Source organism: Micromys minutus (assembly GCF_963924665.1).
Source record: "Micromys minutus genome assembly, chromosome: X".
Classification (NCBI taxonomy): domain Eukaryota; kingdom Metazoa; phylum Chordata; class Mammalia; order Rodentia; family Muridae; genus Micromys; species Micromys minutus.
The window spans coordinates 30,535,097-30,551,175 of NC_137970.1; the positions used below are offsets into that span (position 1 = coordinate 30,535,097).

Genomic DNA, 16,079 nt, shown 5'->3' on the forward strand with positions numbered 1-16,079 from the left:
GGCAGCCATCAGCCTTCCTGAATCGCAGAGCCTAAGCCTATCCCTAGGCTCTGGCCCTGGATGAAATGGGTAGTTAGGAAAGCTTGGGTATGGGGGCCTAGGAGACAGCATGTAGACTCAGACTCAGGAGGGCTTAAGTACAGTCCTCTCTCAAACAGTAACCACTGAGTCAACTACTTGGGTGCTGAGGACGGAAACTTCCTCTGGATGCAGAAAGGAGCCGGCAGGTAGAGGGTGTCCTTGGAGCCTAAAGTTAGAACTCCATATTGCAGGAAGGACACACAAATGCCAGGACCAAGAAGGGACAGTCCTTTCTCTGAAGAAAGGCAAGTCTGTGGTCTCTAATTCAAGATGTAACACTTTCCTTAGTGGTGGGTAGTGAGGACAGCAGGAGGTCTGGAGGGAAGGGCAGTATCAGTGCACGAATGTTACATCTATGCCTTGTGAGGACTTCTTCATCTCCAACATAGGAAGAATATGGTTACTTCCTGGTCAGCAGCCTCAGTTGGAGCTGGCAGGCAAACATACCAGGGCCAGTCCCTGTCATGACTCAGCTAGAGGGACCATCCTGGTGACCTCTGAGCCCACAAGTGTAGAGTCACCCCATTTTCACACAGTCTCATCAACCTGAGCGTGATGATGGAGCAGGCAGCCACACTTCTGGGCTGCAGTAAACCCAAGTCCCTGGCAATCCCTGCATTCCAGGTACAAAAAAGGGATTAGTTGATGAAAACTGGCAAGTCCCAATCATGCGTTGTTTTTCCTTTTAACCTTAAGATGTCAATATACTAGTAGCAAAAAAGCCTCTCAGATCTAGGCAAAAATGCTGAAGAGTCAATTGATTTGGTAATTCATCAAAAGAGCTGAAGAAAAGAAAAAGGCAACTAGAGGCTATGGGTTTTGTTATTGTTGGAAGTTTTGTTTTGTTTTAATAAAAATCTTTTTGTGTAATCAAATTCTGTTTTTTTTCCTATAAAGAACTTGCTTAGTTTTCCATAAGGCATATTTTTGTCATCCAAATATCTCTTCTTTTAAAGTTTTTTTTTAACAGTTAAAACCATAAATAAGAGAAATTAGACCACTAAAATAATACATGCCAAGACCTTAATTCAGCCAGACTTGGTCAATTCTATCAAAACTAGACAGGTAAATAAGAACCACGTTATAAAAATATTAGCCAAAAAAGACTATTAGATAATTTTGCAAACTCAAATATGAAACTGTACTCAACAAAATGTGCAAACGTGCACAAGCACAGAGCCACAGGGCAGGGTCGTGCTCCGGTCAGCTTAAAGCTCCACACTGGTAGTAGTGTTCACCTTAGACTCACACTCAGTCAAAGGAAAATAAAATATGCACAACCACTTCCCAATGATCAGTGTCAAGTGGGGCCAGAGCTTCACCTTGTCCACACCCTAATCTGGGGGTAGGGCACACACAATGTGGCTGTCCCAAGTTCTGGGCTAAATAGCATCCCAGAATCTTGAGCCACACTGATAACACCTCCTTTGCAGACCTTAGTGGAGCTGAGCACTTAGGAAGACACACAGGAGCCCAACTAGGACGGTGAGGTCATCCTACCCGCAACTCTAGCCTGAAGGTCTGGATTGTAACAACCACCCTTTCACCAGGAAGCTGGACCTGAAGCTCTAATACCCCTAACACCATATTCTCAGCCACTACACAAATCAGAGTGAGTCCCACTTGATGTCCTTGGGCTTGGCACGCTGGATGTTCTCTCAGGCAAATCCCCACTTGGGCACTAGAGAAGGAAAGGGTTTGTTGTGCCCGTTGACTGAGCTGCTGATGGGGGAATGCCCACACTGCCTGCCATGTTCATTGCTGTAGGGCCCAGTGGTGTCAACGAGGAGCCACTGGCCCCCACTGCTGAGGGTGGAGCTACTGAGGTTATGGGAGCCAGAGTCTCTATCCCTGGACCAGACCCAAAGGATGCACTGCTTCCCAGGACAGGACTCCCCCGAAGCTGGTTCAGTGTCAGTGGCTGAGGCTGGTTAACCTGAAAGGGGTTGACAGGGGCTGGAGCAGCAGCACCTGGTGCCAGGAAGGGATTGAGAGACTGAGCTGGTGGCTTAGTCACCAGTGAGTCCAGGTTCACCAGGGCTGCATTGGGGCCCAGGAAGGACTCAGGTGTTTTCCGGGCACTGCTAGGCTTGCTTGAGGCAAAAATCAAGGATTGAGACTCAAAGAGGTCAGGGCTTGTGGTTCTGCTGTCCTGGGGTGGTACTGAGGCCCCTGACTCAGCTGTTTTTTTTTTTTTTTTTTTTTTTGAAGTTCGAAGGTTGTCGAATTCAGACAAAAAATCATCTTTTACTGTACCGTTGAAATTAATGAAGAGCTCAAAGGACCCTGAGGCAGAACTGGGATTCGCAGCTCCCCAGGCATCAGCTGTTCTTCCTGCACTGGAGGCAGGCTGCTGGGAGGCTGTCCAAGGGTCTAAGTTCTTAGGGACAGTCTGTGTGCTGGCTGTAGTAGGTACTCCCCAGGGGTCCACAGAGGCAGCTGACTTGGTACCAAATGATGGCCAGGGGTCAGAAATGTTCACAGGTGCCACTGTTCCACCCCAGGGGTTGGTCTGGTTGGCAGAGGCGCCTGTACTCCAGGGCTCAGTTTTCTGTGTAACAGGACCTGAGCTGGGGAGGGCATCCATTAAATCCAACAAGGTAGTCTGCTGTGAGTGGGAGCCTGGCTTGCAACAAGCTTTCACCTCTTTCTTCTTTGGAACTTTTACTGTGTCTCTCCGGTTTTCTTCCAGAGCCATCTGCAATCTGAGGTCATCACCCCGCCTGAGGCGTTCTTCCTGTTCCGCAACCTCTCTGCTCCCGGCAAGTGCTAGTTGCAGCTGCAGCTCCTCTCCTCCACTTGTCTGTGGCCGGGCCTGTTCCAACTCAGAGGACACTCGTGGAGAAGTAGAGCCGTGGTAGGATGCTGGTGAGCCCCCAGCCTTGCCATACTCCTGCTCTGAGTAACTGGTGGAAAGGTTGGGCTGGCTGGAGCCACGGCCGAAGGTGATCTGGTTGCTGCCCACCCCAGTGGCCACCTGAGCCATGCGCTCTTTGGTTTTAAGAGCCTGAATCCTCTCAACCTTCAGCCGCTCCTCATCCTTGTGGAGAGCAACAAGTTGCTTTGACTTCTCTCGTACATTAATACCCTGGTCTGGAAGTCCTTCAGAGTCTGTATGGCAAAGATGTTCTCACGGCACTGCTGGGCCACCCGCTCGGAACCTGTCTTGATAAGGTAGTCCAGCAGTGTCAACGCCTTGTATACATGCCGCCAGTTCTTGCCGTGGTCATTAAGACGCTTCCAAACCAAGCTCATGACAGCCATTCCCTCCGTTCCCGGCCAGCGCGAGTGCAAGGCTAGAGCCGCTGAAGAGGCGGGAGCGACCCAAGCCTGTGCAGCGTTTGACACCCACACGCCAGCCAACATGGCGGCCGAGCCATAATTCCTTTTGTTATTAATCATACTCAGAAATAGAATCTCCCATAATGGTCTTGGCTGGTCACTGCTACAAACAGTTTTTTTCCCCTGATCTTGGTGGCTGAACAGCTTGTCAATCTCTTCTCAGGGTACCAATCTAGGGTCCTGTAGTTAAAGCCTGCTGTTTAATTCTAGCTGTATGTCTTGGGGGGGGGGGTGTTACCCTCTTGTATATACCTCATAGGATGAACAAACCTTAACACATTATTGAATAAGTTTAGTTCATGCTGCATGTCATGGTATATTCACATAGAAACTGCAGCTCAGTGAACGGAGACCCACTTCTCCCTTGCCCCACTTCCTGACCGCACCATATCCTGGGGCAATGGACAAGATCCTCTGAAGAGGTTCACCAGCTTTGTATCTAAATTTTGTTCCACTTAAACATTAAAGCACAATTGGGATCTACATCTTAGATGATGCTTTTTCATCTCTTCACTGCAACGTCTAGGTTTTTTCCACTTTATTTCAGAACCGAACTCAGTTGACCCTCTGGAAGCACTAAGTCCTATACTTTTCTACAGGTACAAATGACCAGCCTGTAGATTCATGCAATATTAAGTACTAGTTTATTTTCACTTTTGGTGGTTTCTAAATCCCAATTTTAGAACTTTTTCTATTCTAATTTTCTCTATGAGCATATACTATTGTAAATAATAAAAATTGCATGCACTTTACTATTTACTGGAAGAAATTTTACTTTCTAAAAATTTAAGATTCGTGTTTTTTTTTTCTTACATAAACTATAGAATTCTGACTTGGTTCAAAAGAAATACCACTGGTTGGCCAAAATGTGAGTGCCTTCTACCAGTTAATAATCTTCACATGCATAGATCCTCCCATCCTAATACCCCTTGGGCAAACTACAGAAAGTTATTTCTTGGATATGAGGGCCACCTGACTTTATGTCTGTCATCCCATGGATTCCCCAGGGTTGATTCAGCTGATCTAGATGGCTAGGTAGGTGTCCATTCCTCTCTCACTGGGCCATATTTGTCCCCCCGAAGCTTTATGTTTGGATGATTGAAGATGACAAGGCCAAGTCTTTACTAAAGGATATAGAGCGGCTATGCTCCCCTGCTAGAAGCCTCCAAATAAGCTCTTAAAAGACAGCAATTTCTAGGAATTTTATTTCTAGGGATTTATAGGGATCTTTAAAATTTTTTAACACATAAAAACCAAAGTATTGATTTTTTTCCTTAATAGTTGCCCTCCTGTGGAATTATTGTATTCAGTCATTCCTTTCAGGGTTCTTGGGTGAAAGAGTATAACAGGCTTCTTGTTTCTAGTATTTTCAATAATTGTCATTTTCTTTCATGATCAGGACTCCTGAAAAATACTGAGTAGGGACAATTGGAGTTGCCCCCAAATAAAGTGTATGTACTTAGCAATGCATTAGTTCTTTGTATCATTTCTAAATTTGGTTTCTAAAAGCACTTAGTAGAAAACCTGTACACACCATGCAAACAATTAATATATTCAAAAACTAACAATTACTCTTAGGGCTAATCTACATCTTCAGCCCTATGGTAGAGTTTATGATGACACAAATGACTTTAAAAATATTTTAAAGATTTGATTATTTATTTATTGAATGTATGAGTATGCTGTGTTCATGCCTACCAGAAGAGGGCATGGGGTCCCATTACAGAGGGGTTGCAAGGAATTGAACCCAGGACCTCTGGAAGAGCAACCAGTACTCTTAACCAAGCCATCTCTCCAGCCCTAACACAGAGTTCTAATCCAGTCAGAGGCTCTGTCAGCAGAACCTGGAAAGGCTGTACTGACTGGGCCCTTAGCTTCAGATTTCTCTGGAGGCAGTCATCACAAAGGTACAAAAACCTAATTCCTTGGTTGGTATTATTACCCAGGTAGTGGGGACAAGCCTGAGTCATAAATTATGTGTAGCTATTTTCTCTGAATAAAAATACCCTTCCCTGGAAGGTAGGAGACTCATAAACCTGATGATGTAAACAAAGATAACAGACTCCAGAAAGTTACAAGATTCACAAAGTCCTTCAAAGTTATACACAGTAAACAGTAGTTGGTAAGAGCAGTCTCCTGCTGGCTAAGCTACCTGCAAGTGATTGGCTCAGTGGTAAAGAGCACTGGATACTTTTCCAGAGGTCCTGAATTCAATTCCCAGCAACCACATGGTGGCTCACAACCATCTATAATGGGATCTAATGCCCTCTTCTGCTGTGTCTGAAGACAGTGACAGTGTATTCATACATAACAAATAAATAAAACAAATCTTTTAAAAAAAGAACATTCTAGAACTCCAGGGATTTTGTTCTTGAGAGTCCTCACCAAGACTACTGGGGTAGTTTTTTATGTGATATAGCTACCTTTGATTTATCTGAGTACCTATAAATAGTCCCTCATCCATACACCTGAAGGAACCCCAATAAACTTACTGGTTCACCAAACCACACTTGGGTTTCTGTCACTGTTCATGTCTCCCCAAGAAAATCACACCACAGATAGAAAAAAGTCAAGTCTGGGTTTCTCCATCGTTGAAAGAAACAGCCAATATTCCCATTCTAATTATTTGAATGCTAAACTGCTATGCAAAAGTTTCATCAATTACACCATTATTTCTTCATTTAGCTAACTGCTTGCTCAGTGCAACCTACCCATTCCCCGAAGTTCACCATGCTCTATGGACAAGCCACCAATGCAGCTACAGCTGGCTCCACTTGGCACTGAGGGATTTTTAATGAACAACTGGCCTTTTTTCTCTACCTAGTTTTAGGTTTTGAAATCTGAGTATCAGCGAGTTTCTTTACAGAGGTTACAAAAACAAAACACCAGCAAGGCACCAGACTCTTCAATGAAAATGTATTAACATTTAACAGAATGTACATGTCATGCAAATGAGGCATTACGTGATCACAATTGTGTTGAGAGGTACAATGGAGCTCAATGAAACAGACACTTATCAAAATAAAGCTTTAAGAAAAATGGCCAGGTATCTTTTTAGATGTCAGAGCATGCTACCATCTGTGTGCTTGTCATAAAAGATTTATCTCCTTAGATATTCATCAAGGTCAATGGCACAGCATTCTTAGAGGTATATATTTTATTTAATTATATCACATAAACATACATAGTTTCTGAGAGTAATACATTCTTAAACTGTACCAGCTTTAAGACTTCTTTATATCTTCTGTTTGTAAATCTCAGAATTAAGGATCTTTTCAAAAGCTTTAAGGTACAAGTCAAAACAAAACATTCCAAAGAAAAGTTCATTTTAATAGTAAAGCTACATTTCACCACAAGAAATGAAGTTTAAATATAGCATATGGCATACATGGAGTTATACATTCTAGTGTCATTTTCCTTGTTCAGGCTTTTTAATTTTTAAAGCCTATTAAAGTGACATACTGGGACCAACTTGGGCCCTCTTTCAAAGCACTGACTGTTTTATTACAATTAGTCAAACATAGAAACAAACAAAAGAAAATTCCAAGATCTAATAGAAAAACAATAGCAAAACCATGAAAATAACCACCTGTATGTTACTTGACTCATTCAGCTGAAAAGCCATTCAATGGTCTGGAATGACAATTTGGAGATTTTAAAGGTGTGACATGAAAAGGTCCTTGCTAGGTTCAGTTCCCATAAGGGAAAAGAAATAATTGCCACTATTTATTTATTCAACTAAACATTTCTTCAATCCCTAAACAGTAATGGAGGATAATGCTCTGCAAATGATGAAGCTTAATAATAAAATAACAGAAACATGACACATAGAGAAAGTAGCTAGATTTTACACACACACACACACACACACACACACACACACACACACACTAGACAGGGAGATAAGTCAGAGAGAAAGTAGCTAGATTTCACACGTACACACATGAAACAGGGAGATAAATAGCCCAGGTTGAGTAGTACATGGTTAACTAGAGTGTGGGTAAATAGAAGATTTTTATAGGAAGAGACATCTAAATGTCTCTGTGCTCCACCTTTGAGAAATCAAGTGTCCTAAAGTAGGGCTCTCAGAGAGCATCACACAGGTTATGATAGTGCTTTAGCAGCAGCTGAAGCTCATAAGTAGAACCATAAAATGAAACTTTGCTAAAGCCCCACAAAGCAATAATCTCAAGATTTCTACCAAGAGAGGCCAGTGTTTGCCAAACTACCTAGTAATACAGTTACATTTTGAATCTAGTAATTTGGAATCCAGCAGTTAAGCAAAAGAAGCTTCTTTAGGTGGCCAGCAGCTCAGATTCAACACCGACAGCTTCATGGGTGATCCAAACACCACCTGTGTCAATTCAAAAGCGAAAGCATATAAGATCAAAGCAGACACCAAGTATTTTATACTGTTCCTTGACTAAAACAGTATTTCTCAACAGAAATAGTATACAGTTTTTACAGAATCATTATTAGTGCGTTTAAGTGTTCCTCATATGGGACTTCTCTGAAACGGGCATGTTTTGTTTGGGTTTTTCTGCCCTTAAGTGAAGATCAGTTCCCCCTTGAGGAAGCAGGGCTAGTGCCCAGATTCAGGAAGGACGAGGGAGGAAGAAATGGGATACTTTATAGCCTATATAGTGACTTCAGGCCTGCCTGGTCTATATGAGACCCTCTCTCAAAAAATTCAAAGCAGCCTTTCATAAATTTCCTGTTTTGTGTCAAAGGACTCCAGGGACTTTCCAGAGAACTGACTGAAGGAGGCTCTAGAGCCCAATGTTTATACTAAAGACGCTATAGGCAAGGACTGAGGTCAGGTGGAAATATGTACACAAAACACAACTTTGTGGCCTCCCACCCTATTACTGTATTTAATTAAAAAAAAGATTAGACTTCAGTTTAGGTATCAAATTTCTATTAGAAGAATACAGCACCATAAATGTGATGGAATTCTCAGAATCTAAAACCCTTTTTAATACAGGAGGGCTGGAGAGAAGGTTCAGTAGGTTTAAGTGCTTGTTGTGCAGGCATCAGTATGAGTACAGATCTCCAGCATCCACACAGAAGATGGTCTTAGCCACATGCACTTGTAATCACACTGTTGGGTGGTGTAGGAGTACTGCTGGAGCTCACTGTTCAGGTAGCTTACCCCGCCCCCCAATGCTGAGATCCAGGCTCAGTGGGAGGCCCTGTCTCAAAGGAATCCAGTGGAGAGTGATAGAGAACACCTTTACACACACAAGCAGACACTATGCACAAAAATGACAACACAAAAAGTATAAAATACCAGAAGCCACAGAAATTAACTTACCCAAGGATAGACCTAATTATGTTTCATTGTTCAAAATTAAGTTCCAGGGGCTGGAGAGATGGCTCAGTGGTTAGGAGTGCTTACTGCTCTTGAATAGCACCTGAATTTGATTCCTAGCACTCATGGCAGGAGAGTGAACTCCACACACATATTTTAAAGCAATGTTTTTCTTTTCTTTTTTTCAAGTCCTAACTTGAAGTAAATCAAATGTAAAATATAGGTGTATACAACTGTGGAATGAATATAACCCATACAGACTCACATGAGGGGGACTAGTGTTGTTCAGTAGTGAAGTGTAACCTTAGCATGTAAAACACAGCAGGGAGAAGGAGTGAGGGAGAGGGAGAGAAATTCTAGAGGCCAAACTGTTCCTGAGAAATCATGCAAGAGTGATCATCAGAGTGCCAGTGAGAACAAATGCTTTTTGGCAACAAAAAGGTCAGTGTTGGTAGAGAACCTTCAGCACACAAAAATATAGGTTTCTTCTCTCACCTCAGCTATAATCCAAAAACAGATGGCTGCTTGGGAAATGAAATGGTGAGGTTTTTTTTTACTAGAAACTACCTGCAGCCATGTGAGCATTCTCTCCTTGTCTCACTGTTGAGTTAAATTAGGGGCCTGCATGTAAAGTAATTACTTAGAATCCTTCTCAGTTTCTGTGTATGCTGCAATATATATTTGTGTTTGTAACTTTCAATTAAAATCAACTGTCCGAGAGGTTGGGAGTTAAGAGATTTAAAGTATCATTAAAAGATTGTACCTTTAATTAAAGAAAAGCTGTATTTGTCAACAGAAAGTGTTCAGTGTAGTTTCTTGCCCAGGACTGTTAAATCCTTCGATGAGGTTTTTGTTACAGTCATCAAGGCTGAGGTTTTCACTAGATTTCTTGGGGAATGCAGGAGGGCCAGTGAAATCCAAGATATCTTGAAGTGCCCGGGCATTACCACTTCCATTTTGGTCCAGAGACATCCCAGGAATCATTTCACTCACTGGTGAAAATTCTGGGATGGAGATAAGCTCTTCTTTGGAAACAGGACTAGAAGAGATAAGGGAAACAGAGAGTGAGAGAGACAGAGGAGAGAGGACATGAGAACTAAACATGACGTGATGATGTATTTTTCCCTTTTGTATGGTTTTGCTATACTGCTCTTATGGAAAAGTTCGAGTTAGAAAAACATGTGAGTGGGAAGAGAGTGGACACAAGGTCCCTGTGGTTGAGAACATGGAAAGCAGATGGGGCAGAGCAGTGAAGAAGAGTGAGTGCTATGTCTGAGGACTGAAAGGAAAACATCACATAACTAGAGAGAGCAATGGCCTCCCAGAGCTTTCAGGCTTCTACATTCCAAGAGCAAGCAGTGAGTGAGCTGAAAGGAGTGAGCTGAAAGGAGCCATTAATTCACACTGGGCCTCCTGGTGCTGCCCTCCCAGCAGTGCTCTCTATGGTGAACTCCTTTTCTTATTTATCCCTGGCCTCAGTTTCCTTCCTCTGTATAATGGGAAGAAGAGTTATTTCTCCCTCCCAGTACTCTTTCAAAATGTGAGGTGACCAAGTTGAGAAGAGATAATGCAGAATTTGGATTATAAGTACCTGACACCATTCTCGGCTTTCAATGAAAAGTTTACTTAAATGTGAGACTCTGTGGACACAGGAGACTATGATGGTGGCTTGGCTAAGATCTCCTTTACTTGAAGGTGCATCTACTTCTGAGCCTTAGAGGGCTGGCTAGTCAAAGATTCATAGCTGCTACCCTTTCTTTTTGCAACTTTAATTGAGAGAAGCCACCATGGCCATAGTTACTCCTGCATCACCCAATCTGCAGTGCTTTGCCAACACTGAATGACTAAAATAATATAGTAATAAAAATGATGCCCTGGTGGAGAGCCAACCTCCAGATATCTTGTTGAGATTGAGAACACATCTTTGCTTACTGCTTTCCCTCCATCCACAGTCCTCCTTCAGTATATCATATGCCACAAAACCCTGTCACTGGTTTTGCTTCTAGGATGCCAAACTTGAGATATGTATATTACACCAGTGACAGCTTTTCTGTACCAATGAAACCTGCTTTCACAGAAATTCATTATAGATGAGGAAGACAGTGAAGGGATACGATAATAAAGGTATACTGTAATAAAATAACTGAAAGAAATAAAAAGTGAAAAAAGATAGGTAATTAACAAGGACTGGCGAAGAGATTGAGTTTCAATGCAACATAAATGAACATACCTCACATCCATAGATTGAACTTCTTCAGTTGAATCATCCAGACTGTTTGATTTCCCATCAAGGACATCCAGATGAATAGGTCCCCCAACTGGTTTAAGACCATTAGAGAAAATGTCTTGGGGAAAGGTTTCTGGCGCGGCATGCTCTGAGACATTTACTTTCTGGCAGGTGTTCAATACATTGATTTCTGATCAAGAACACAAATTCTTCAGATTAATCATAATGTTCAAATTTAATAAAGCAACAGGAAATAACAAGGCAACCAGTCTCATCTTTTCTTTCACCAGTAATACAAGTTATTATTGTTATTATTATTGTTATCATTATTATTGTTATTGTTATTATTATTATTATTATTATTGTGGAAAGAGCCAAAAGCAACTCCATGCAATCAGCTTCACAAAGGAGAAGAGAGTATCATCTTACTATCAGTGTCTGCAGGGCCTCAGTTTAAGAGAAAAGCCAGGTCTTAGTAATATCTGATGTGCAGTCAAGGTCCCTGGAAAGCATCCTGGGCCACCATCAGTTATTAGAGCACCTAAAGAAGGCAGTAGGTCTCCAAATGGAGGCAATAGCCCCTTGTGTTGGAAAGATGTCTCAGGAAGCAAAACTGCCAGCAGCCACTGCCCTGGGACCAGCTGCACTACCCTGACCTTCAGCAGGAAGGTTCACTAGTCTTCATTACCTAAAGAATCCAAACACCAGACCTCATACTCACCTATTTTGTTGGGGACAATTGGTTTTGTCTTATTTTCGACATCTGGAAGGGGCTGAATCTCCACTTTGGGGTCTTCCTTCTGGAAACAAACAGAAGGTGGATGACTTGGAAAAAAGGGGAAAGAAAAAAGAAAAAGGTATCTAATAAAGAAATAACTATACAAAATAAATAATTTTTTAAAAAAAATGAAGTTATTAGCAATGACTGAGGAAGAAATCAAAAGGTGATGATGTAAGGATGAAAGACTGACATAAAGAAACACAAGTACGTTTTTAAAGCACTAGGGAGTATTTAGAGCCCTTGTGGGTTATAGCAGGAAGTGGTTCTTTGAAGCCCTGTGTAGCTCTTATTATGTCACTTTCCTCTTCAACTACTCTGTCTTTCCTTGCACTACCACCCCACTGCTCTGAGGGACTCTTTTACCTCTGAAAACTCTTTTCCTTTAAGGTTCCTTCCTGAGCCCCACCTTGACCAGAACAGAACAGGAGAAGTCTATGTTTTCTATGCATTTGTTTCCAATCTTCAACCTCACTAAATGTATCCTGCTGTTCTTCTTCTCTCATAACATAATGGCCATCTGAATTCCTACCTTCACTTCTAGAGACGCATCACTCTTCCTTGTTCTCTTCATGATTTCATCTATTCTCTGGGGGGGAAAAGTAAGAGGCCTCTAAGAATAAAATTATATAAAAAAGAAATTGGCTCCATATGCACTTTCATATCTCTCAGAAAAGTTGTAACGGCTATATGTCAGCAGACAAAAAGTAGCAGAGAAATGTTTCCCATTTCCCAGATGATGTCACTGCTACAAACAAGGTCAATGCAGTGCACTAATACAGATCTAGAATTAACATTTAATTAGTACACCAGCTTTCTCTTTCTTCTCCTCAAATTAAGAAAATACTGTCTCCCCATTCACTATGCAATAGAAAGCTAAGTTGACCAGTAGCTCAGAAAAGGTCACAGATCTTGTAGTTCCTAGACCTATAGCAATACTAACTAAGCCCACACTGGGCCACAACAAAAATGGGTCTGCATGATAAGTCTCCTTAAACCCAACTTGATAAATAAGTATGTTAAGTTTAAAAGAAATAACATCGTCAATAGAAAGACAAATACTGTGTAATTAGATTTAGATACCAAGTCTTGACTGAACTATATGCTGTTTACAAAGGACACTCATAAATAAATCCTGCCTCAAAACACAAACAAAAAATAACCAAGAAAGGAATCTCATAATAAAATTGTCAATTCAAAAAGAAAATGTAACTATATTTATTAATAATAGGGCTTCAACATTCTTATTCCCCCTTCTCTCTTTCTCTGTGTGTGTATGTTTGTGTTTGTGTATGTGTAACAGAACTGACAGAAATGAAAGGCAAAATGGAAAAATTCAAAATCACAAAAAGACCTCTATTGTTTTGAGAGCTGAGGGTTAATCAAATGACCATATATATGATCAACGAGCACTCACACCACTGGGCTATATCCCCAGCCCACTAATGGAGCTTTCCAACCACCCCCTTATCAATAACTAATAGAATATGATGACAGAAAATAAAACATAAAAAAGATATAGACTGATTTACTTCCTGTTTCTGTCCTCACCTTAAGTCCTCCTGATCCCTCCACTCTTACCTTCTTCCTCTCCAGTCGTTCCTGCTCAATCTGTAGCATGATCTGTTCTCTTTCTAAACGCATCTGTTTAGTGGCATCCTGTGCCTTTGCTTCTGCTGCTTCTTTCTAAAAGAAGGCAAGGCACAGGTTTTATTTAGTAAGATAAGAGACAGTGGACTACTTCCCTTAGCTCTGCAAGGTGCCTTCATCACATCTTCCCCCTCAAAGTCAATGTTTCAATATTTAATGTACACGTAGGCAAGTACTTCTGACACAGCAGGTAAGGTTGAACATGGTACATATAATCTCATCCCACCATAAAAACCACCTGTAGATAGTTTTCAAAGATGGTGCCAGGTCTTTGTTTGTGTGCAGGCTCTGGCCAGGAAGTGTGCGTATGGGCAGACACTTCAAGAAGTTAAATACTCAAAAAGCAGTATTCTTCAGTGTGGTGCTTTCAATAGGTTTTGTCCACATAGACTCGTGTATCTGAATGCTTGGTACACAGGAATGGTGCTATTAGGAGGTGTGGCCTTGTTGGAGGAAGTATATCACTTGGAAGAAGGGATTGGGGTCCCCTAGTGCTCCAACTCCACCTAGTGTGGAATCAGAGCCACCTCTTGGCTGCCTGTGGAAGTCAAGTCTCCTTTTGGCTGCCTTTGATTAAGATACAGAACTCCCAGCTTCTTTTCCAACACCTTTACTATCTGCAGGCTGCAATGTTTCCTGCATAATTTCATTAAAAGTATTTTAAAACTAGTACAAAAAAACTTGCATAGTGGATGGACCCTCTGAAACTGCAAGCCACCCCCAATTTAATAACATAACATTATAATGTTTTCTTTTATGAGAGTTGCCTTGGTTATGGTGTCTCTTCACAGATACCATAAAACTCCAACTAAGGCACACAGTAAACAGTAGTGTCAGTAAATTGCTCAGTTTTCTTACTCCTCAGAGAGAAAATTCTAAGTCATTATTATTAGTCTCAGGGGTTCCAATGGCACTAAGCCTCAGTTATGCATAATAACTTATTTATTGATATACTAACTTTCCTTATTCTCATACCAGATTCATGAGAATTTCTCCCAAATAAGCCACTGGAACCCATATTAATATGACAGTGTCTGCCTCTAGTAGAAAAATCTAAACTTACATGGAACACATTAATGCCTTCACTTTATTTCATATGTGTTACATTTAATAACCAGTACAAGGAGTTTAAGAAAAAAAAATTTAAGTTATTATGAGTCATTCAGATTGAACAGATTTTGCCTAATATTAACTAATGTCATTGAATAACAAGAAAAATCTGAGACCCTAGGCTGTACCTGCTTTTCAATCATGGCTTTTTCCTTTTCTTTTTCTTGTTTTTCCTTTTCTTGCTTCTCTTTTGTCAATAGTTCCTCCTCAGCCTTCTCTTTTGCCTTCTCTTCCGCCTTTCTTTTCTCTAGTTCCTCCTGCTGCTTCTTTTCCTCTTCTTGTTTATAGGCCTTTTCCATGCACAGCCTTTCCTCTTCTGCCTTTCTTTTCAATTCCTCTTTTTCCAGCCTTTTGAGAACAAAAGCATTGTTAGAGGATGACATACTCTAAAGGCAAACTGCCAATGGACCATGTGTTGACCATGGCAGCTAAAGCTCTACGAGTGTGCTCTCTCTTGTGCTCTCGCTCTCTCTAAGATTAAAAAAAGAGAGTGAGTGAGCAAGGAACTGTGAGAGCAAGAGAGCCAGAGAGAGAGCCACACACACACATACATACACACACACACACACACACACAGAGAGAGAGAGAGAGAGAGAGAGACAGAGACAGAGACAGAAACAGAGACAGAATGAGCCAGCAAGAGACACTGAGACTGTTACAGTAGCATCTCTATGGTCCTGAAGCTCCTTAAGCCTCATTATCACTGAAAACATAAATTATTTCCCATATACCTACCAGCCTTTGCTTATCTTTTCCTTGATGTAGTCAGGGAAATTCCATTCTCATCCTCTTACTGAAAAGATTTCCTTTTACTTCCTTTAAAAGTACTTTAAAGCTAGCACAAAAAAGAGCCTGGTTTTCCATGGGAAACTAGGTAATTCGGTATTTTCTCCAAACATGAAATTTCTCACTTTAAGAATCACTTCATCTTTTTCTACCAGCCCTCTATCATAGGCCACCCCTAGCCCACTGCATTTGTCATTGTAATTAACCTACCTCCATCCTCTAGTTTCTCTTCTAGAGTTCAACAAACCTTTGAACAACTATCCTCTTCTTTCAATCAGAATCTCCCCAGGCTTCTGGTTCCTGTGACCACACAGAGGCTGTTCTGTTCCCCAATTTCTACCCTACATGGTCGTTAGGATCACTCAAGCCCTTCCTAGACTGGCTAGAGAAAGGCACAAACAAAGCTGATTGGTCTTGTGCTCTTTAGTCTCAGCTGACATGTTTTTAGTTGTGTCTCTTGGACTCTGTGGACAACCACCTTTTGTTAACCTCTATCCTCAATCTAGCTGACTGTATTACCACTACTTTTCAGAGAAAACTGGGATCATTTCATCCTAATTCTATACTTCACTCATTCATTCACTCTATTAGTACTGAGAATCTGTTCTGCCTAATACACACATGATTGTAAATGCTACACTTGTGAAATTAATCCCATACCTTTCCATTGCTCTTACTTCTGCTAGTTTCCATTCCTTCCAATGCCAGTTTTGCTGTTCTATATACAACTTTCCATTAGCTGCATAAATACTCAAGTCTTAGGCACACCAATCGACCTTGCTAAATTCTCTCCC

The 16,079-nt window shown here is 41.4% G+C and overlaps 2 protein-coding genes across 2 annotated transcripts in view; both read right to left on the reverse strand.

Annotated features, from left to right (window-relative positions):
• Positions 1 to 1,762: 1,762 nt before the first annotated feature.
• LOC308415987 (epsin-2-like) lies at positions 1,763 to 3,336 on the reverse strand (the record flags this gene model as incomplete). Its single annotated transcript, XM_080911020.1, is given in 2 exon segments — positions 1,763 to 3,177; positions 3,180 to 3,336. Coding segments are annotated over 2 exon segments (1,572 nt in total).
• Positions 3,337 to 7,693: 4,357 nt separating this feature from the next.
• The window catches only part of MAP7D2 (MAP7 domain containing 2), a 63,047-nt gene continuing 54,661 nt past the window's right edge, over positions 7,694 to 16,079 (reverse strand). Inside the window, exons 10-16 of the mRNA XM_080909919.1 lie at positions 14,628 to 14,847; positions 13,321 to 13,425; positions 12,272 to 12,328; positions 11,683 to 11,761; positions 10,965 to 11,151; positions 9,498 to 9,773; positions 7,694 to 7,777 (exon numbers count right to left, since the gene is read on the reverse strand). Coding sequence (XP_080766045.1) covers positions 9,524 to 9,773; positions 10,965 to 11,151; positions 11,683 to 11,761; positions 12,272 to 12,328; positions 13,321 to 13,425; positions 14,628 to 14,847 — 898 coding nt within the window. The 3' untranslated portion in view covers positions 7,694 to 7,777; positions 9,498 to 9,523. The remainder of the gene's footprint in view (positions 7,778 to 9,497; positions 9,774 to 10,964; positions 11,152 to 11,682; positions 11,762 to 12,271; positions 12,329 to 13,320; positions 13,426 to 14,627; positions 14,848 to 16,079) is intronic.